Raw genomic sequence first — 23,059 nt, 5'->3', positions numbered from 1 at the left:
CACTTACTTACTTACTGCTGCAAATGACCCCTAGAACATAGGTCAATATATTGCAATCACCACACAGTAAATAACACAATAACACTGGGCACCGTGACACTACGATTATATATATATATATATATATATATATATATATATATATATATATATATATATATATATATATATATATATATATATATAATTACTGCTGACACATGTAGCCTACAGCTATCAAACGTTATTGGGAACACTAAGGAGAATCTCACACTCCTTAAATCACATGGGTGAGTGATTTATCGGTCACGCATGCCGATAAACACTCGAGAGTTACGTTACTCGACAGAGCGGGGGCGGTCTCTCTAGATGGCCTCGTCACTCACCAAAACTCACCAAAATTTCGTTAATTAATACTGCAACCACAATATATATTTATATAAATCACACTTGTCACGGCCCAGGGAACAATACAAGAAATTTAAGTCCACACTGTGGTACACTCCACAATAATCATTGCCAGGAATCACTGGCGTTACACATACCTGAGCGCTCAGTGTTGGAATTCCACACCTGCAATACCACACATGGAAATGATATCACTCCGTCCCACGGACGATCAAAAATGATTACCACAATGGAATATTAAAATTATTACATGGACATCCTCTCAGTCCTTGGCTAATCTATGTATCCTCTGTTCCCGTGTGTACCCACACACACACACACACACTGTACGTCTGTGTACACCAGACTTAAGTCCCTCTGGACTGACAAGATGACAACACAGGTGATTAATCTCCTCGCCCACAATTCACTCCACCTGAACAGGTGCTGCGTGACAATGTGACGGAACACTTGACCTAGAATTCAAGCTTTAGAGACTACTAATCACCACAAATACACACATAGGTACTTACTCATTCACACTGCCGGCTTTACACACCATTCCCATACATCAGGCACCCCGCTTCCGGTGGCTGGCTCGCTCCGGGTGGCGTAAGCGGCGGTAGTATTTATTCGAAAAGATTGGCGCACACTCGAACCCCTCCCACTCAACACGGCTGAGTTCGCACCCTCGACCCACCAGTGAAGTGAAGCGTGACGCGCACACCGATAGCGTCTCACAAAAAACATGGGAAATTTGCCTTAACACTGACACGAATTTCCCCGTTCCCATCGACTGCTACAGAGCACTAGCAAGTCTAATCAACACTGCTATGGGATCTACGAGTCTATTGCTGCTCGTATGTACATTTCCCACGATCCCAGATCACTGTACCTCTACCCCCTGAATAACAATGTCTTAAACCCCTCCAAGCGACGACTTCGGCCGGATTCTGTGACGACCGTTGTCGTAGGTGAAGCAGGAAGCATCAGCAGTTGAGTAGTCCAGCCACCACGACGCCCTATACTTCAATTTGGCCGAATTGAGTACAGAGAGCGTCTTGACAAGGTGGCAGCTGAGTTCAGAATGATGCTACACCGGCTCTCCCCGCGTTCTTCTCGAAATAACCAATGAGAGGAAGGCATACAGCGGCCTACCCCTCTCATCCAATCAGCGACGGTGTAGCATAGCCCCTAGGGCAGCTCCAAGATGGCCGACCAACATGGCGGCTCAAGATGTTTCTAAGATGGCGGCGGTTTCCATGACAACGACACAAGTGGCTAGCGAGCGCGGGAGGCCCACACACCCACGCCGGCGGCCTAGCCGTTCCCGCGCAAAGCTGAGTCTGGCCTCAAAGCCATACAATGAGATGATGCTATCAGCTCTAGCACTGTCCACAGACATGCCACCCCGGCCAGGGTAACATTTATGGACTGCTGATGACTGGGGCTCTCACATGAGCCCAAACACTAGATGTTTCGGTTGCTGGTTACCAAACTTAAGTCCGCCCACTTAACAAGTGCACTTAACAAGTGTACTGGCTCCCACAGGCATAAGAGCACTATTGTAAGTGAGCTGGTGAACCATCCCCTCACAATGCATTCCATTTGTCTACTACTCTGACACTGAAAAAAATATTTCTAACGTCTCTATGGCTCATTTGATCACTCAATCTCCACCTGTGTCCCCTAGTGCATGTGCCCCTTGTGTTAAAAAGTCTGTCTTTATCTGCCCTATCAATTCCTCTGAGAATCTTGTATGTGGTGATCATGTCCCCTGCTCATACCCCTCTGTTCTGGTACTAGTCTGGTGGCAAACCTTTGAACCTTTTCCAGTTTAGTCTTATGCTTGACTAGATATGTACTCCATGCTGGAGCCTCATACTCCAGGATTGGTCTGATATATGTGGTATATAATGTTCTGAAAGATTCCTTACACAAGTTTCTAAAGACCGATCTTATGTTAGCCAACCTGGCATATGCCGCTGATGTTATCCTCCTGATATGAGCGTCAGGGACAGGTAGGGCGTGATGTCAACCCCCAGGTTTTTCTCTCTCTCTGACTTTTGCAGGATTTCATCTCCTAAATGATACCTTGTGTCTGGTCGCCTGCTCCCTACTCCTATCTTCATTACATTACATTTTCTCGGGTTAAACTCTAACAACCATTTGTTCGACCATTCCTGCAGCTTGTCCAGGTCTTCTTGAAGCCTCAAGCTGTACTCCTCTGTCTTAATCCTTCTCATAATTTTAGCATCGTCAGCAAACATTAAGAGGAATGAGTCTATACCCTCTGGGGGATCATTTACTTATATCAGAAACAGGATAGGCCCGAGTACAGAGCTCTGTGGGACTCCACTGGTGACTTCACGCCAATCTGAGCTCTCAACCCTCACTGTAACTCTCTGCTTCATATTGCTTAGGAACTCCCTTATCCACTGGAGCGCCCTACCAGTTACTCCTGCCTGTTTCTCCAGCTTATGCATCAACCTTTTATGAGGGTACTGTGTCAAAGGCTTTCCGACAGTCAAAAAAAATGCAGTCCGCTCATCCTTCTGTTTCTTGCTTAATCTTTGTCACCTGATCATAGAATTCTATTAAGCCTGTAAGGCAAGATTTACCCTCCCTGAACCCATGTTGATGGGTTGTCACGAAGTACCTTCTCTCCAGATGTGTTACTAGGTTTATTCTTACGATCTTCTCCATCACCTTGCATGGTATACATGTTAAGGACACTGGCCTGTAGTTCAGTGCCTCTTGTCTTTCGCCCTTTTTGTATATTGGGACTACATTAGCCGTCTTCCATATTTCTGGTAGGTCTCCCGTTTTTAGTGACCTACTATACACTATGGAGAGTGGCAAACAAAGGGCGTATGCACACTCTTTCAATTCCCATGGTGAGATTCCGTCCGGCCCAACAGCCTCTCTCACGTCCAGCTCCAATAGGTGCCTCTTGACCTCATCTTTTGTAATTTCGAACCCTTCCAAGGTCACCTGTTTGCTGCCACCTCTCCCAACGCCGTGACCTCTCCTTGTTCTATTGTAAAGACCTGGAACCTTTTGTTGAGTTCTTCACACACTTCTTTGTCATTCTCTGTGTACCTGTCCTCACCCGTTCTAAGTTTCATCACATGTTCCTTCACTATTGTTTTCCTCCTGATGTGACTATGTAGTAGCTTTGATTCGGTCTTGGCCTTATTAGCTATATCATTTTCATACCTTTTCTCAGCTGCTCTTCTCACACTTACATACTCATTCCTGGTTCTCTGGTATCTCTCTCTACTTTCTGGTTTTCAGTTATTACGGAAGCTCCTCCATGCCCTTTTGTTCTGCTCCTTTGCTTTCATACATTCCCTCTTAAACCACGGATTCTTCTTTTGCTTCTCGGTTTTTTTCCTGTCGGGCCGGGATAAACGTGTTTACCGCCTCCTGACACTTTTGGGTGATATAGTCAATCATGTCTTGTACGGACTTAGTTCCGAGTTCTGTGCCCCATGGTATATCCCTTAGGAATTTATTCATCTCCTCATAGTTTCCCTTTCGGTACACCAGCCCTTTGTTTCGCAGTTCTTTTTTGGGGTAGATGATTCCTAGCTCAACCAGGTACTCAAAGCTCAGTACACTATGATCACTCATTCCCAGGGGGGCTTCCAACTTAACTTCCCTTATATCCGACTCATTTAGGGTAAATATCAGATCAAGCAAAGCTGGTTCATCCCCTCCTCTCATTCTTGTCGGTCCCTTGACGTGTTGACTTAGAAAGTTTCTTGTTGCCACATCCAGCAGCTTAGCTCTCTATGTGTCTGGTCCTCCATGTGGGTCTCTGTTCTCCAAATCTATATTCCCATGGATGAAATCTCTCATGATTAGTAGTCTGGATCCGTTCCTGCTAGCCACAGAAGCTACTCTATTATATTGATGGTGACCATGTTGTTTCTATCATATTCCTGTCTGGGCCTTCTGTCGTTTGGTGGGGAGTTATATATGACTACTACTATGATTTTCTGTCCTCCAGTTGTTATGGTGCCTGATATGTAGTCACTGAAACCTACACAGCTCTGATTAACTATCTCTTCAAAACTCTAACCTTTTCTTATCAGCAAAGCTATACTACCTCCTCCTCTCCCTTATCTCTTTTTCCTCACTACATAGTAGCCCTGTGGAAACACTGCATTTGTTATGGTTTTCGTTAGCTTTGTTTCTGTAAGTGCTATTATGTCTGGGTTTTCTTCCAGTGCCCATTCTCTGAGTTCACTTGTTTTATTTGTAATCCCATCTATGTTAGTGTACATTGCCTTGAAGCTCACTTTCTTCTGTTCATTTCCTTGTCCCTCTGTTGGTGAGCATGCTGCTGGTAGGGAAAGCATTTTCCCTGGGTGTCTCAGAGGATTTCCCAAAATCTCAGAGGATTTTGGGGTGGGGGTGGGGGTTCAAGGGAAGGGGGGACAGGTAGGGTAGGACTTGTGTGTGCGTGTGTTTGTGTTTGTGTGCACTCACCTAGTTGTACTCACCTAGTTGTGTTTGCGGGGGTTGAGCTCTGGCTCTTTGGTCCCGCCTCTCAACCGTCAATCAACAGGTGTACAGATTTCTGAGCCTATCGGGCTCTATCATATCTACACTTGAAACTGTGTATGGAGTCAGCCTCCACCACATCACTTCCTAATGCATTCCATTTGTCAACCACTCTGACATTAAAAAAGTTCTTTCTAATATCTCTGTGGCTCATTTGGGCACTCAGTTTCCACCTGTGTCCCCTTGTGTGTGTGCCCCTTTTGTTAAATACCTGTCTTTATCTACCCTATCAATTCCCTTCAGAATTTTGAGTGTGGTGATCATGTTTTAATCACCACAAAGCTGAGAGGTATGAGTATGAGAGGCATGAGCTACGAGGAGTAGCTCATGCCTCTCAGCTCGGGTACTAGTCTGGTGGCAAACCTCTGAACTTTTTCCAGTTTAGTCTTTCCCCTGACTAGATATGGACTCCATGCTGGGGCTGCATACTCCAGGATTGGCCTGACATATATGGTATACAAAGTTCTGAATGATTCTTTACTCAAGTTTCTGAATGCCGTTCGTATGTTGGCCAGCCTGGCATATGCCACTGATGTTATTCTCTTGATATGGGCTGCAGGAGACAGGTTTGGCATGATATCAACCCCCAAGTCTTTTTCTTTCTCTGACTCCTGAAGAATTTCCTCTCCCAGATGATACCTTGTATCTGGCCTCCTGCTCCCTACACCTATCTTCATTACATTACATTTGGTTGGGTTAAACTCTAACAACCATTTGTTCGAGCATTCCTTCACCTTGTCTAGCACTTCTTGAAGCCTCAAACAGTCCTCTTCTGTCTTAATCCTTCTCATAATTTTGGCATCGTCCGCAAATATTGAGAGAAATGAATCTATACCCTCCGGGAGATCATTTACATATATCAGAAACAAAATAGGACCGAGTACAGAGCCCTGTGGGACTCCACTGGTGACTTCACGCCTATCTGAGATCTCACCCCTCACCGTAACTCTCTGCTTTTTATTTCTTAGGTACTCCCTTACCCACTGGAGCACCTTACAGCTACACCTGCCTGTCTCTCCAGCTTGTGTACCAGCCTCTTATGCGGTACTGTGTCAAAGGCTTTCCGACAATCCAAGAAAATGTAGTCCGCCCAACCCTCTCTTTCTTGCTTAATCTTTGTCACCTGGTCGTAGAATTCTATTAAGCCCGTCAGGTAAGATTTACCCTCACTGAACCCATGTTGGCGATTTGTCACGAAGTCCCTTCTCTTCAGAAGTGCTCCAGAAGTGTTTTTTCTCAAGATCTTCTCCGTCACCTTGCATGGTATACAAGTGAAGGACACTGGCCTGTAGTTCAGTGCCTCTTGCCTGTCGCCCTTTTTGTATATTGGGAAATATTGTGTGTGTGTGTGTGTGTGTGTGTGTGTGTGTGTGTGTGTGTGTGTGTGTGTGTGTGTGTGTGTGTGTGTGTGTGTGTGTGTGTGTGTATACTCACCTATTTGTGCTTGCAGGATCGAGCATTGGTTTTTGGATCCCGCCTTTCCAGCTATCGGTTGTTTACAGCAATAACTCTTGTCCCATTTCCCTATCATACCTAATTTTAGAAGTATGAATAGTGGATTGCTTCCAAAACCTGTTCCCCAAGTGCATTCCATTTTGCCACTACTCATACGCTTAAAATATAACTTTCTAACATCTCTGTGACTCATCTGAGTTTCCAGTTTCCATCCATGTCCCCTCGTTCTATTATTATTATGTGCGAACATTTAATCTATTTCCACTTTGTCAATTCCCCTGAGTATTTTATATGTTCCTATCATATCTCCTCTCTCCCTTCTTTTCTCTAGTGTCGTAAGGTTCAGTTCCCTCAGACGTTCTTCATATCCCATCCCTCGTAACTCTGGGACGAGCCTCGTCGCAAACCTCTGATCCTTCTCCAGTTTCCTTATGTGTTTCTTCAGGTGGGGGCTCCATGAAGGCGCGGCATACTGTCTCACGTCGGCAGTGTAAAGCGCCCTAAAAGCCTCCTTACTTAGGTTTCTGAATGAAGCTCTAATTTTCGCCAGTGTAGAGTACGCTGCTGTCGTTATCCTATTTATATGTGCCTCAGGAATTAGATTAGGTGTCACATCCACTCCCAGGTCACTTTCTCGAATCGTTACAGATAGGCAGTTCCCCTTCATTGTGTACTGTCCCTTTGGTCTCCTGTCACCTGATCCCATTTCGATAACTTTACATTTACTACTGCAACCTGTTTAAGTCCTCTTGGGGGACCCTACAATCCTCATCTATCACAATTCTTCTCATTAATTTTGCGTCATCCGCAAACATTGACATGTATGATTCCACTCTTGTAAACATATAATTTACATAAATTAGAAAGAGGATTGGTCCCAGCACCGATCCTTGAGGTACTCCACTCGTTACTGTTCGCCAGTCCGACTTCTTACCACTTACCATTACCCTCTGGCTCCTTCCTGTTAGGTAGTTCCTCACCAATGCTAGGGCCTTTCCGCTTACTCTTGCCTGCCTCTCAACTTTGTACAGCAGTCTCATGTGCGGTACTGTATCAAAGGCCTTTTGGCAGTCAAGAAATATGCAGTCTGCCCAGTCTTCTCTGTCCTGCTTTATCCTGGTTACTTTGTCATAGAATTCTAAAAAGTTTGTTAGGCAGGATTTCCCTGTCCAGAACCCATGTTGGTGCTCGTTTACAAACCCAATGCTCTCCAGGTGCTCAACAAATCTTAGCCTAATTATTCTTTAAAGTATTTTGCAGGGGATGGTTGTCAGTGATATGGGTCTGTAGTTAAATGCCTCCTCCCTATCACCTTTCTTGAAAATCGGTACTACATTTGCCTCCTTCCAGCAACTGGGCAATTCTCCCGACATAAGTGACTCATTAAAGATCATTGCCAGAGGCACGCTGAGAGCCTACGCTGCCTCTTTTAGTATCAACGGTGATACTTTGTCTGGTCCAACCGCTTTAGTTGCATCCAGTGTTGTCAACTGTTTCATTACCTCCTCTGCTTTCACCTCTATATCTGATAGTCTTTCATCTAGGGTAATCTCTTCTAACAATGGGAGCCACTCAGGCTCGGCTGTGAACACTCCATGGAAACTTGCATTCAATACCTCGCAGATTTCCTTGTCACTTTCTGTATGTCACTTGGTCATTTTCCGACATCTTCCTTCTTATATGGCTATGTAGTAATTTAGGTTGCTTTTTCGCTTTATTGCAATATCATTCTCATAATTTCTTTCCAACACTCGTTTAGTGTTAATGTAATCGTTCCTACTTCTGTTACATCTAATCCTGTTGTCCTCTGTAATTTGTCTTCTGTACTTCCTCCACTCCCTCCTGCTTCTCACTTTTGCTTCCTGACAATTTCTATTAAAACATGGGTTATTATATTCCCTCTTGCTTTTTTCCTTTACTGTTGGAATAAATCTCTCTTCAGCCTCCTTGCATTTCCATATGACTTGGTTCATCATATCTTGCACTGTTTTTCCTCTAATTTCTTCCTCCCACTTCACTTCTCCCAGGTAGTCCCTTTTCCTCCTGTAGTCCCCTCTTCTGTAATCAAGTCTCCTTACTCGGACCTCTTGTCCTTTGGTCACAATTTTACGCTCCATCATGTAGTCAAAGACTAGGACACAATGGTCACTGGCTCCTAGTGGTATTTCATGTTCTAAATGCTCGATGTCTTCTACATTCTGGGTGAAAACGAGGTCTAATAGGCTGGGCGTATCCCCTCCTCTTTCCCTAGTGTCTTCCTGCACATGCTGTGTTAGGAAATTCCTGTCAATAACGTCTACCAGCTTCGCTCCCCAGGTCTCCTCCCCGCCATGGGGATTCCTCGTTTCCCAATCTATCTCTCCGTGATTTAGGTCCTCCATGACCAGCAGCTTCGCCTTCATTCTATGCACTATAGTTGCTGCCCTCTGCATTTCATCTATACATGCCTTGTTGCTGTCCTTATACTCCTTCCTGCGCCTTCTGCTGTTTGGTGGGGGATTGTAGAGTATCAAGATTACAATCTTCTTCCCATCCACTGTCAGCGTTCCTTGTATGGAGTTCGAGCTTTCATTGGTACCCGGATTTTCCAGCTCATCAAACTTCCATTTCCGCTTTATTAGAAGTAGCACTCCTCCTCCCTGTCTCTGTGTCCTTTCTTTTCTTATCTCCTGGTACCCCTCTGGAAAGATTGCACCTGAGATCATGCGATTTATTTTAGTTTCCACTATTGCCACTATGTCTGGGTCTGCCTCACTAACTCTTTCTTTTATCTCTTCTGCTTTATTGGCTACCCCATCAGCATTGGTGTACCAAACCTTGAGACTCTTCTTGGAAACTCGGGTGTCAGAGTTCCCCCTTTCGCCGGGGGTCTGGGGGGTACTAGGGGGTGTCTGGGGGGTGAGTGGGAGCTGTGGGGGTGTCTGGGGGGATGCTAGGTGGTGCCTGGGAGTGCCTGGTAGGCGAATGGGGTCTGGGCATCTAGGGGATAGGAAAGGCATAATGGGTCTGAAAGTTAGTCTGAATGGCATAGGGGGGTTGAGAAACAGAGTGAGACTGAGAGTCAGATAAAGGTTGAGAGGTTGGAGGGGAGAGGGATATTGAGGGCAGAGGGCTGAGAGGAGAATGGAGCATAGGTTCTTGGAGTGGAAGAGAAGGTGTATTAGTTAGGGGGGAATCGGGGGTGGGTGGGGGTTTTGGGGTAGGAGAGGGGAAGAGGGAGATGGGGGAAGGTGTTAGGGGGTCACAAGGTGAGGGGGTTAAATGTGGGCTGGAGGTGCATAGGAGGGGTGAGGGTTGGGTGGGGTTGGGGGGTGAATGGAAGAGGGGTGCAGTGTAAGATGGAGCAGATTGAAGTGAAGGCAATGGGGCAGAAGGGGCAGGGGAGTAGGATGGGGTAGTAGGGGAGGGGGGATGGGAAGGTGGGTTTGGGGAGGGCATAGCTTCACCCACTGGGGACGTTGACTGGTTTGATGTAGCAGGGGCAGCGGAGTTGTTGGGGAAGTGCAAATGTGGAAGAGGCAGGGGGGTTTTGGGGGGATGAGGCAGGGGGGGAAGTATAGGAGGGCTGAGTTGGGGAGGATGTGGCCTGGGAGGTGGCCTGAGAGGTGACCTGGGAGGTGGCCTGAGAGGTGGCCTGGGAGGTGAGGCTACCTGAGAGGCTAGGCCATCTATTCTTGTGGGCTATTTGCTCATCTTTCGTCATAAACATTTCAATAAAAACATTGTAATGGGTTTCACTTCCTCTGAGTAAGTGCTTGTTCCTCATTATGTACTCCACAGCCTCCTCATTGGAGAATTGCACCAGAACAGGTCTATTCTTGGTACAATTGTAAGGTCCAATCCGGAGGCTGATATCAACCTCGTTTCCTGCCATTCCTGCTCCAATACACCTCAATATCTCATGCAATTCATATTTTTCCATCTCTATCCTTTCTTGTCTTGTTGGTGCCCCAGATTCGAATAACCCGTGTATTATAATGGTCTTTCTCTTTAGTAATTCATTGTCATGCTGGTAGCCCGTCCCCTGGGGATTCCCCATCCCAACCGCACTCAATAACCCATCCCCCACTAATCCTCTGTCCTTAGCCATGCTGTTAATCCTTCCTAATTCGTTTGTGATCCGAACGCCCACACACACAAAACCGCACACACTATTGTGTGTGTGTGTGTGTGTGTGTGTGTGTGTGTACTCACCTAATTGTACTCACCTAATTGTGCTTGCAGGGGTTCAGCTTTGGCTCTTTGGTCCCGCCTCTCAACTGGTGTACAGATTCCTGAGCCTACTGGGCTCTATCATATCTACATTTGAAACTGTGTATGGAGTCAGCCTCCACCGCATCACTTCCTAATGCATTCCATTTACTAACTACTCTGACGCTGAAAAAGTTCTTTCTAATGTCTCTGTGGCTCATTTGGGTACTCAGCTTCCACCTGTGTCCCCTTGTTCGCGTCCCACCAGTGTTGAATGGTTCATCCTTGTTTACCCGGTCGATTCCCCTGAGGATTTTGTAGGTTGTGATCATGTCCCTCCTTACTCTTCTGTCTTCCAGTGTCGTAAGGTGCATTTCCCGCAGCCTTTCCTCATAACTCATTCCTCTTAGTTCTGGGACTAGTCTAGTAGCATACCTTTGGACTTTTTCCAGCTTCGTCTTGTGCTTGACAAGGTACGGGCTCCATGCTGGGGCCGCATACTCCAGGATTGGTCTTACATATGTTGTGTACAAGATTCTGAATGATTCCTTACACAGGTTCCTGAACGCCGTTCTGATGTTAGCCAGCCTCGCAAGAGGCTGGCTAACATCATGTGTGTGTGTCTGTGTGTGTGTGCGTGGTCGTAAGAGGAAGGGTCCCACTATATTAGGGAAGTGTGGGGCTTCCATCGGGACATTTACGAATGAATTTTTCCATCTGTCTAGAGTTGTTTTTGTTTTACCTCTATACGTTGTTGAGGAGAGGAACAGTATGCTCTATAATTGTTTTTCTCAGGCTTTTGACTCTCTAAATGGTTGTGTTGCATTCAAGCTCTACGCTAACATACTCTACCGTTATGCACTGTACTGCATATGTTCTCTAGGAAGCTTTAAATATGCAAATATATCACTTTATATTGTTTAGGGGGGGAGTAAAATAAGGGCATTTATTGGTTATATATAAAAATACTCTAATTGGAGTTTTAAAACAAAAATGTCTTATGGGTTATTAGGCCAATCTATATAAATAAAAATGGAAATGTTCGTTTGTTCAAAATCGGTAATCTTCAAAAGTTCTTCACCGATTGCTTTAAAATTTTCACACGTTTCATTCGCATCCGAGCAGGTTTTTATATACATACCATATAGATGTCACGTCTGTGACGGAAAAAAACACGCTTTTCTGAAAAACTGTGTTTTTCATGTGTTTTTCGTGTGAGGGAAATCTTCGAAACCTCCTTACTGATTACTTTGAAATTTTGACACAACGTTGCATTCGAATAGGCGCGTCTCTTTATATATCTACTATATACATGCCTCACCTGTGACAGGAAAAAAACATGTTTTTTTTTTTAAAACAGTGCCATGTGTTAGATGTAAGGGCAACACACACTGTAATCTCCGAAAGTTCTTCACCAATTGCTTTGAAATTTTGACACAACATTGCAATCGAATAGGCGCGTCTTTTTATATACCTACTATATAGATGCCACCCCTGTGACAGGTAAAAACATGCGTTTTTGAAAAACAGCGCCATCTGTTGCACATAATAGCAACATGCACACTATACTAAATATGTCACGAATTCCATTTCAATGTTTCCGATTGCACTGATAAATTTTATTTTCATAGATTTCGATTTATTTATTTTTTTAGTGAATTATTTTGTGTGAGATTGTGCTGTTATTGAGCTGTGTTGTTTACCATACCGTTCATTTCGTAAGTATAAATATGGATGCCACACCTATGACAGGTAAAACTATGCTTTTCTTGAAAAACAGCGCCATCTGTTGCATGTAAGAGCAACACACATGTATGTTGTGTTGCTCTTACATGTTATATGTTACAATTCCATTTCAATGTTTCTGATTGCACTGATAAATTGAATTTTCCTAGATTTTGATTTATTTTCATTTTGATTTAATTATTTTGTGTGAATTGCATTGGAACTGAGCTGTGTTGTTTACCAGACCGTTCATTTCGTGAGAATAGTTTAATTTTATATTTTTTCATATTTTCGTTTCATTTTTTAACTGTTTTTCTTATATTTCAGTGATGGGAACATCAGATCACTTGATGTTCCCAATTTTCTGATTGGAACATCAGACAATTTGGTAAGGCATCGGACGAGGGAGTGGGGAATGGTGGGGATGACGAGGGGACGGAAGTGAGAGATGGTGGGGATGACGAGGGGACAAGGGAGGGGGTAATGGTGGGGAAGGAAGAGGAGACGGGGGAGCTTGGGATGGTGGGGACGAGGAGATAAGGGAATGGAGAATGGTGGGGAGGACAAAGGGACAGGGGAGTCAGGAATGGTGGGAAGGAAGAGGAGATGGTGGAGCGGGATAGGATGGGGAGGACGATGGGACGATGGAGTGGGGAATGGTTGGGAGGCCGAGGAGACGGGTGAGGGGGGAATGGTGAGGAGGACTGGGGGACAGGGAAGGTTGATGGGCTGAGCCACAGACACGCGTTACCGGCTACTGCTAGTATGTTAATAAAATTATAACTACAACACTTTTAACGTAATTATAGAGCACAAAGCAGGGATAACAAATTATAGAGGCTTATATCGAGGTACGACTTGGGTAAATACTGGTTTGGAAATATGGGACTGGTGTTTTTTTTGAACAACTTACCGCCTCTGGTAATTTGGGTATTTATATTTGGTAATTTCGGGTACAAATAGACATTGGATCCTTGCAATTGTTCCAGGAGTAGGCTGGATTTATGCGTATGTGACTCTGGGAGAAAATAAATAGCTTCCTCACGTAGGCCAATAGGCCTTTGCAGTTTATTTTGTTCTTGTGACCTTAATTAGGCTTTCCAATTACGTCGCACATTGGGGATGAAACTATCACTCGCGTATCTCGAAGTAATGAGATCGTTAATTTCGGCCTAACTTGCTTTTTACGAGTAGTACTGTTGGGTTCGTTCACGACTCACACTCGGGAATCCTGGGTTCGAATCCAGGCCGAGACTAAAATGGCTGGGCATGTTTCCTTTCACCTAGCTGTGTACAGGTATCTATGAGCCGGTCAGCTGCTCAGGAGTTGCATCTTGGAGAAGGTCAGTAGTGTGACCTTTGGAGGGGGGGGGGGAGACCTCAATACGGGCCTTATGAATATACACCCACACCCAGGCTTCCTGTCCCAAATTAATGTCTTATAAAGGTAATTATGCCCCAATGGTTCGGTCTTGAGACTCCTTTCTTATACAGACTTGCCACATGGTTAAGCAGCTTAATGCTTCCTCTCTTGAGAATTATTTTCCAAAGACCATATAAAACCTGAAGATTGTAAAAACGAAAGTAAATATATTGACTTACCCCCCCCCCAAAAAAAAATAATCCTACAATCTCCAAAATATAACAATAAAACTCCTACTCGCTGATAAATAAATAAAATAAAACTCCTACAATCTCTAAAATAATTGTCTTTATAAACTAAACGTTTCCCCCAAAAAAATAAAATAAAATAAAAAAAACATCTGTCTATCCCAGAGATGCTAAAAACCCGAATTTGATCAGATAGACGACATTTCAGGAGTCGAGCGACGGTTCGCCGGACGCACGTAAGAACGACACAGCTAGCGAGACGTTAATGCCTCGTTTCTTGCGGTCTAATGGTATAATATCATCACTGTGGCTCGTCCATACGCGAGGCCCAGAGACCCGCCGGCCAAATTCTGCTGGCAAAGCGATATATTCTTGTCGTCGGTTTGTCTGTTGGTTTGTCGTTGGTTTGTTGATGGATTGTTGATGCTTTGCTGTGGCCTTGTCATCGCCTTTGTCTCTTCGTCGTGTCCTTGTCGTTACCTGGTCGTCTCCTTGTCTTTTTTGTCGTCTTCTTGTTGCCTTGTTGTCTTCTTGTTGCCTTGTCGTCTTCTTGTTGCCTTGTTGTCTTCTTGTTGCCTTGTCGTCTTCTTGTTGCCTTGTCGTCTTCTTGTTGCCGTGTTGTCTTCTTGTTGCCTTGTCGTCTTCTTGTTGCCGTGTTGTCTTCTTGTTGCCTTGTCGTCTTCTTGTTGCCTTGTCGTCTTCTTGTCGTCTTCTTGTTGCCTTGTCGTCTTCTTGTTGCCGTGTTGTCTTCTTGTTGCCTTGTCGTCTTCTTGTTGCCTTGTCGTCTTCTTGTTGCCTTGTCGTCTTCTTGTTGCCGTGTCGTCTTCTTGTTGCCTTGTCGTCTTCTTGTTGCCTTGTCGTCTTCTTGTTGCCTTGTCGTCTTCTTGTCGTCTTCTTGTTGCCTTGTCGTCTTCTTGTTGCCTTGTCGTCTTCTTGTTGCCGTGTTGTCTTCTTGTTGCCTTGTCGTCTTCTTGTTGCCTTGTCGTCTTCTTGTTGCCTTGTCGTCTTCTTGTTGCCTTGTCGTCTTCTTGTTGCCTTGTCGTCTTCATGTCGTCTTCTTGTTGCCTTGTCGTCTTCTTGTTGCCTTGTCGTCTTCTTGTTGCCTTGTCGTCTTCTTGTTGCCTTGTCGTCTTCTTGTTGCCTTGTCGTCTTCTTGTTGTCTTCTTGTTGCCTTGTCGTCTTCTTGTTGTCTTGTCGTCTTCTTGTTATCTTGTCGTCTTCTTGTTGCCTTGTTGTCTTCTTGTTGTCTTGTCGTCTTCTTGTTGTCTTGTCGTCTTCTTGTTGTCTTGTCGTCTTCTTGTTGCCTTGTCGTCTTCTTGTTGTCTTCTTATTGCCTTGTCGTCTTCTTGTTGTCTTGTCGTCTTCTTGTTGTCTTGTTGTCTTCTTGTTGTCTTGTCGTCTTCTTGTTGTCTTCTTGTTGCCTTGTCGTCTTCTTGTTGTCTTGTCGTCTTCTTGTTGTCTTGTTGTCTTCTTGTTGCCTTGTCGTCTTCTTGTTGCCTTGTCGTCTTCTTGTTGTCTTGTCGTCTTCTTGTTGTCTTGTTGTCTTCTTATTGTCTTGTCGTCTTCTTGTTGCCTTGTCGTCTTCTTGTTGCCTTGTTGTTGCCTTGTCGTCTTCTTGTTGTCTTGTCGTCTTCTTGTTGTCTTGTCGTCTTCTTGTTGCCTTGTCGTCTTCTTGTTGTCTTGTCGTCTTCTTGTTGCCTTGTCGTCTTCTTGTTGTCTTCTTGTTGCCTTGTTGTCTTCTTGTTGCCTTGTTGTCTTCTTGTTGCCTTGTCGTCTTCTTGTTGTCTTGTCGTCTTCTTGTTGTCTTGTCGTCTTCTTGTTGCCTTGTTGTCTTCTTGTTGTCTTGTCGTCTTCTTGTTGTCTTGTCGTCTTCTTGTTGTCTTGTTGTCTTCTTGTTGTCTTCTTGTTGCCTTGTCGTCTTCTTGTTGCCTTGTTGCCTTCTTGTTGTCTTGTCGTCTTCTTGTTGTCTTGTCGTCTTCTTGTTGTCTTGTCGTCTTCTTGTTGCCTTGTTGTCTTCTTGTTGCCTTGTCGTCTTCTTGTTGTCTTGTCGTCTTCTTGTTGTCTTCTTGTTGCCTTGTTGTCTTCTTGTTGTCTTGTCGTCTTCTTGTTGTCTTGTCGTCTTCTTGTTGTCTTGTCGTCTTCTTGTTGTCTTGTCGTCTTCTTGTTGCCGTGTCGTCTTCTTGTTGTCTTGTCGTCTTCTTGTTGTCTTGTCGTCTTCTTGTTGCCTTGTTGTCTTCTTGTTGCCTTGTCGTCTTCTTGTTGTCTTGTCGTCTTCTTGTTGTCTTCTTGTTGCCTTGTCGTCTTCTTATTGTCTTGTCGTCTTCTTGTTGCCTTGTCGTCTTCTTGTTGTCTTCTTGTTGTCTTGTCGTCTTCTTGTTGCCTTGTCGTCTTCTTGTTGTCTTCTTGTTGTCTTGTTGTCTTCTTGTTGCCTTGTCGTCTTCTTGTTGTCTTCTTGTTGCCTTGTCGTCTTCTTGTTGCCTTGTCGTCTTCTTGTTGTCTTGTCGTCTTCTTGTTGCCTTGTCGTCTTCTTGTTGTCTTCTTGTTGCCTTGTCGTCTTCTTGTTGCCTTGTCGTCTTCTTGTTGCCTTGTCGTCTTCTTGTTGTCTTGTCGTCTTCTTTTTGCCTTGTCGTCTTCTTGTTGTCTTGTTGTCTTCTTGTTGCCTTGTCGTCTTCTTGTTGTCTTGTCGTCTTCTTGTTGCCTTGTCGTCTTCTTGTTGCCTTGTCGTCTTCTTGTTGCCTTGTCGTCTTCTTGTTGCCTTGTCGTCTTCTTGTTGCCTTGTCGTCTTCTTGTTGCCTTGTCGTCTTCTTGTTGCCTTGTCGTCTTCTTGTTGCCTTGTCGTCTTCTTGTTGCCTTGTCGTCTTCTTGTTGTCTTGTCGTCTTCTTGTTGCCTTGTCGTCTTCTTGTTGCCTTGTCGTCTTCTTGTTGCCTTGTCGTCTTCTTGTTGCCTTGTCGTCTTCTTGTTGTCTTGTCGTCTTCTTGTTGCCTTGTTGTCTTCTTGTTGCCTTGTCGTCTTCTTGTTGTCTTGTCGTCTTCTTGTTGTCTTCTTGTTGCCTTGTTTTCTTCTTGTTGTCTTGTCGTCTTCTTGTTTTCTTGTCATCTTCTTGTTGTCTTGTCGTCTTCTTGTTGCCTTGTTGTCTTCTTGTTGCCTTGTCGTCTTCTTGTTGTCTTGTCGTCTTCTTGTTGTCTTCTTGTTGCCTTGTTGTCTTCTTGTTGTCTTGTCGTCTTCTTGTTGTCTTGTCGTCTTCTTGTTGTCTTGTCGTCTTCTTGTTGCCTTGTTGTCTTCTTGTTGCCTTGTCGTCTTCTTGTTGCCTTGTCGTCTTCTTGTTGCCTTGTCGTCTTCTTGTTGTCTTGTCGTCTTCTTGTTGCCTTGTCGTCTTCTTGTTGCCTTGTCGTCTTCTTGTTGTCTTGTCGTCTTCTTGTTGTCTTCTTGTTGCCTTGTTGTCTTCTTGTTGTCTTGTCGTCTTCTTTTTGTCTTGTCGTCTTCTTGTTGTCTTGTCGTCTTCTAGTTGCCTTGTTGTCTTCTTGTTGCCTTGTCGTCTTTTTGTTGTCTTGTCGTCTTCTTGTTGTCTTCTTGTTGCCTTGTTGTCTTCTTGTTGTCTTGTCGTATTTTTGTTGTCTTGTCGTCTTCTTGTTGTCTTGTCGTCTTCTTGTTGCCTTGTTGTCTTCTTGTTGCCTTGTCGCCTTCTTGTTGTCTTGTCGTCTTCTTGTTGTCTTCTTGTTGCCTTGTTGTCTTCTTGTTGTCTTGTCGTCTTCTTGTTGTCTTGTCGTCTTCTTGTTGTCTTGTCGTCTTCTTGTTGTCTTGTCGTCTTCTTGTTGCCGTGTCGTCTTCTTGTTGTCTTGTCGTCTTCTTGTTGTCTTGTCGTCTTCTTGTTGCCTTGTTGTCTTCTTGTTGCCTTGTCGTCTTCTTGTTGTCTTGTCGTCTTCTTGTTGTCTTCTTGTTGCCTTGTCGTCTTCTTGTTGTCTTGTCGTCTTCTTGTTGCCTTGTCGTTTTCTTGTTGCCTTGTCGTCTTCTTGTTGTCTTGTCGTCTTCTTGTTGTCTTGTTGTCTTCTTGTTGTCTTGTCGTCTTCTTGTTGCCTTGTCGTCTTCTTGTTGCCTTGTCGTCTTCTTGTTGTCTTCTTGTTGTCTTGTTGTCTTCTTGTTGCCTTGTCGTCTTCTTGTTGCCTTGTCGTCTTCTTGTTGCCTTGTCGTCTTCTTGTTGTCTTCTTGTTGTCTTGTTGTCTTCTTGTTGCCTTGTCGTCTTCTTGTTGTCTTGTCGTCTTCTTATTGCCTTGTCGTCTTCTTGTTGTCTTTTTGTTGCCTTGTCGTCTTCTTGTTGCCTTGTCGTCTTCTTGTTGCCTTGTCGTCTTCTTGTTGTCTTGTCGTCTTCTTTTTGCCTTGTCGTCTTCTTGTTGTCTTGTTGTCTTCTTGTTGCCTTGTCGTCTTCTTTTTGTCTTGTCGTCTTCTTTTTGCCTTGTCGTCTTCTTGTTGTCTTGTTGTCTTCTTGTTGCCTTGTCGTCTTCTTGTTGTCTTCTTGTTGCCTTGTCGTCTTCTTGTTGCCTTGTCGTCTTCTTGTTGTCTTGTCGTCTTCTTTTTGCCTTGTCGTCTTCTTGTTGTCTTGTTGTCTTCTTGTTGCCTTGTCGTCTTCTTGTTGTCTTCTTGTTGTCTTGTCGTCTTCTTGTTGCCTTGTTGTCTTCTTGTTGCCTTGTCGTCTTCTTGTTGTCTTGTCGTCTTCTTGTCGTCTTCTTGTTGCCTTGTCGTCTTCTTGTTGCCTTGTCGTCTTCTTGTTGCCTTGTCGTCTTCTTGTTGCCTTGTCGTCTTCTTGTTGCCTAGTCGTCTTCTTGTTGTCTTGTCGTCTTCTTGTTGCCTTGTCGTCTTCTTGTTGCCTTGTCGTCTTCTTGTTGCCTTGTCGTCTTCTTGTTGTCTTGTCGTCTTCTTGTTGCCTTGTCGTCTTCTTGTTGCCTTGTCGTCTTCTTGTTGTCTTGTTGTCTTGTCGTCTTCTTGTTGCCTTGTCGTCTTCTTGTTGCCTTGTCGTCTTCTTGTTGCCTTGTCGTCTTCTTGTTGCCTTGTCGTCTTCTTGTTGCCTTGTCGTCTTCTTGTCGTTGCCGTGTCGTCTTCTTGTTGTCTTTGTCTTCTTCTTGTTGCCTTGTCGTCTTCTTGTTGCCTTGTCGTCTTCTTGTTGCCTTGTCGTCTTCTTGTTGCCTTGTCGTCTTCTTGTTGCCTTGTCGTCTTCTTGTTGCCTTGTCGTCTTCTTGTTGCCTTGTCGTCTTCTTGTTGCCTTGTCGTCTTCTTGTTGCCTTGTTGTCTTCTTGTTGCCATGTCGTCTTCTTGTCGTTGCCGTGTCGTCTTCTAGTCGTTGCCGTGTAGTCTTCTTGTCGTTGCCGTGTCGTCTTCTTGTTGCCTTGTCTTCTTCTTGTTGCCTTGTCGTCTTCTTGTTGCCTTGTCGTCTTCTTGTTGCCTTGTCGTCTTCTTGTTGCCTTGTCGTCTTCTTGTTGCCTTGTCGTCTTCTTGTTGCCTTGTCGTCTTCTTGTTGCCTTGTTGTCTTCTTGTTGCCATGTCGTCTTCTTGTCGTTGCCGTGTCGTCTTCTAGCCGTTGCCGTGTCGTCTTCTTGTCGTTGCCGTGTCGTCTTCTTGTCGTTGCCGTGTCGTCTTCTAGTGATCGCCTTGTCGTCTCATTGTCGAAAGCTTGATGTCGGCTTGTCGCTCATTTGTTGTCGCCATGTCGCAGCTTTTTTCCTTGAGTTAATATCAACGTATAAGGACCAATTTCCTTTCTAACATAGAGCCTAACACCTTATCCAGGTGTTAAGCTGGATAAGGTGGGTGACACATTGCTCGGGTAAACTCGAGTGGATACACAGGTAAGGGAAACATGTGTAGCTCATAAAGCTTCACACTGAATCAAATAGAACCCCATATAAATTTCCATTATATCAAATCCATCATATATTAACTTACAGGGTATCAAATCCTGCTTATAGGGCCTTAAAAGGTATGAAATGGAGCCTATAGGCTCTCCAAATGAATAAAATCCAGCCTACAAGGCTTTAGAAAAAGATTCAGATCCTACCTATAGGGCCTCAGGATTATCAAATCCAGCCTATAGGTAATAGATTCATATCCTAGAGAGAGAGAGAGAGAGAGAGAGAGAGAGAGAGAGAGAGAGAGAGAGAGAGAGAGAGAGAGAGAGAGAGAGTGAGAGTGAGAGAGAGAGAGAGAGAGAGAGAGAGAGAGAGAGAGAGAGAGAGAGAGAGAGAGAGAGAGAGAGAGAGAGAGAGAGAGAGAGAGCGAGAGAGAGAGAGAGAGAGAGAGAGAGAGAGAGAGTAGGATTAAAGGTTGGTAACATAGTCAGAGAGAGAGAGTATTTAGCCCAAGGACTCCTCCACACTGCACAACAAACTTCAACGCCTGATCTCCAACAGTCCTTGGGCTAAATACTCTCTCTGTGACTGTGTTACCAACCTTTCATCCTACTCTCTTTCTAAGCACCAGCAAGAACTTCTTGGTCTTGGTCTGTCTTTTGCTACTTCCCCTGGCCCACGCTGTGGCATTGATCTCATTAGTTCCTTTGACAGGTTTGTCAATTCTAACTCTAGTACTCTTTCGGACCTGTCTGCCTTTAGAGGGGCCCTTATCCCCATTCTTGACAGCTTGTTTTCTAAATATCACCACCTTCCTCGTCGCTTCCACCTTGCCCTTGCCTCTCTGAAATCTAACAACTCTATTCTTATCCTTCCTTCAGACAAAGGCAATTCGGTGGTTGTCCTTGACCTTGAGGACTACCTCCGAAATGCAGATGTCTTGCTCTCTGACTCTCGCACTTATGCTCCTCTGACTTCTAACCCTTTGGATCGCCTCAAAACTTCCTTTAACCGCAAACTAAGACAGCTCTCTAGTCTTTGTCCTCCTGACTTTGATCTCATTAAACGTTTCCGTGTCATCTGCCCTTCTCTTCCTTATTTCTATGGTCTTCCTAAGACTCATAAACCTGGTGTTCCTCTTCGTCTTATCATTTCTTCACGGGGCTCTGTCAGCTATCCTCTTGCCTCCTGGTTCGTTAAAACCCTGACGCCTTACCTTGGCACTTTTTCCCCTGCCCACCTTCGTCACTCTCAAGACTTCATAGAAAGACTGCGCCTGCAACCCTCTTGTAAGATGCTTAGTCTTGATGGCGACTCTCTGTTTACTAATGTTCCGCTCGATGACGTTCTCTCTTTCCTTAGACAGAAGGCGTCTGAGGGCCTTCTTCCTCTCCCACTTCCCACTGACGTTTTCCTCGATCTCATTAGACTCTGTGTTGACTCTAACTCTTTCTCTTTCAACGGTAAATATTACACTCAAACTTTCGGTGTCGCTATGGGTTCCCCTCTCTCCCTGTTCTTGCTAATTTCTACATGGAATACTTCGAAACTGTTCTTCTTCCTTCTATTGATACTCGTCCCTCTCTCTGGCTTCGCTATGTTGATGACATTTTTGCTTTATGGCCTCATGACCTTAGTCTTTTCCAGCCTTTCCTCTCCTCTTTTAACAATCTGGCTCTTTCTATCCATTTCAAAGTTAAGTGGGAATCTAATGCTCTCCTTCCTTTTCTTGACGTTCATGTCCACAGCTCTGTGTCTGGGTTCTCTTTCTCTGTCTACCGTAAACCCATGCATAGTGGCATGTACATTCACTTCTTTTCCTACCATCCTCCTTCTGTTAAGAAAAGTGTCCTCGTCTCTCTCTTCCTCCGCGCTCTACGCATAAGCGACCCTCAGTTTCTTGATTCTGAAATTGCCCTTATCTACAAATCATTCTCTCGCACTGGTTTCCCTTTGCATTTCATCAACTGTGCCTACTCCATTTATCTTTCTTTCTCTTTCCTTTTCTTTCTCTCTTCTCCCTTTTTCTGTTTATTGTCTTCTCCTACGCTCCCTTGCTATCCTCTTCTTATTCCTATCTCCTCATTCGGTAGTTATAACAGGAGCTGCCTCGTATGGGCCAATGGGCCCTCTGCAGCTCTTATTATTATTACTATCCCCTCTACTACACCTTACTTTGCTCCTCAGCTCTCTCTTGCTTATTTATTGCCTGTCTCTACTTCCTCATCACAATCGACTTGAGAATGGTCCAGGACGGACCGAAACGTCGTCATCCCTTCACCTTCTAGTGTGTGGTCTGGTCAACCTATCTATTCATTATTGCAAGCAACTGTACGCACTGACATGCAAGCCAACGGCAACCGTACAGGTACGGTTGCAGATACAGGCTCACTAGAATGTATAACCACAGGCACTGTATAGTGAAAGATAAAAAGTACATTTATAGGTTCATTGTACAGTTGCAAATATAGGTACATGAGCAGGTTCAGGTTCAGTTTCGGTTCCTAATACAGGTATAGTTACAGGTACTGTAATGCATCAATGAACTTACTTTCAAAACCCTCATGAATGTAAGCCTCTGTACCTCGTGGCAGGAAACAGCGAAGCAACATGGCCCTGCAACATGAGCCTGTAAGATAGGAGTACAACATGGTCATGCAACATGGGGTTTACCTCAGAGCACTGTAACATGACTGTACCTCATTGTACTGCAAGATAGCACTTCAGAATGGCTCTGTCTCATGGCACTGCAGAATGGCCCTGCCTCATGGCACTGCAACATAACCATTGCAGGAGCCACAACCCATCACCCAAAACCCATTGTTCCGCAGGTGGGGTGAGCTGTGTGATCACGCCGGCACCAAACCTTCGAGGGACACTTCAACATCAGGACAAAGACTCGACATAAACATGTTCAACCCCCTTATTTACACCCCCGCTTCCCCCACCCCTTGATCACCACTTCCTCCCCTCCTTCTCTTTCCACCATCTGCAACCTTGACCCCATCGCGAACTCTATGCTCCCACCTCCTTTCTCCTGACCCCACTACAAAGCCTACCACCATGCCCCTGACCCCCCCACCCACCGCCCTGAATTGCGCAACCCCTCCACCACGAACCCCATCCCCCCCCCCCACTCCACAGAAGGTCATCGGTGATGGGTTATTTACAATGTTGCAAGAACTAAGCACAAAGTTGATTATTAAAGGTCACATTTCTTCCTATTGCAATTGACATGATGTGAGAGTGAGGTGTTGTGTTATAGTGAGCAGGTTGATGGGTTGTGAGAGTGAGGTGTTGT

General features: G+C 44.8%; 1 protein-coding gene across 1 annotated transcript; it reads right to left on the bottom strand.

Annotated features, from left to right (window-relative positions):
• Positions 1-14,124: 14,124 nt before the first annotated feature.
• LOC138359824 (trichohyalin-like) lies at positions 14,125-22,670 on the bottom strand. The gene is made up of 4 exons (XM_069319535.1): positions 22,625-22,670; positions 22,310-22,387; positions 15,668-19,549; positions 14,125-15,626 (listed from the first exon to the last, which is right to left on the bottom strand). Exons 1-4 carry the CDS (start codon positions 22,668-22,670, stop codon positions 14,125-14,127), a joined length of 5,508 nt encoding a protein of 1,835 aa, XP_069175636.1.
• Positions 22,671-23,059: the final 389 nt, after the last annotated feature.

Source organism: Procambarus clarkii, chromosome 8, assembly GCF_040958095.1.
Source record: "Procambarus clarkii isolate CNS0578487 chromosome 8, FALCON_Pclarkii_2.0, whole genome shotgun sequence".
In the NCBI taxonomy this organism is placed as follows: domain Eukaryota; kingdom Metazoa; phylum Arthropoda; class Malacostraca; order Decapoda; family Cambaridae; genus Procambarus; species Procambarus clarkii.
The sequence above is the reverse complement of the archived record's forward strand: the minus strand, read 5'-3'. Positions and strand labels throughout refer to the sequence as shown.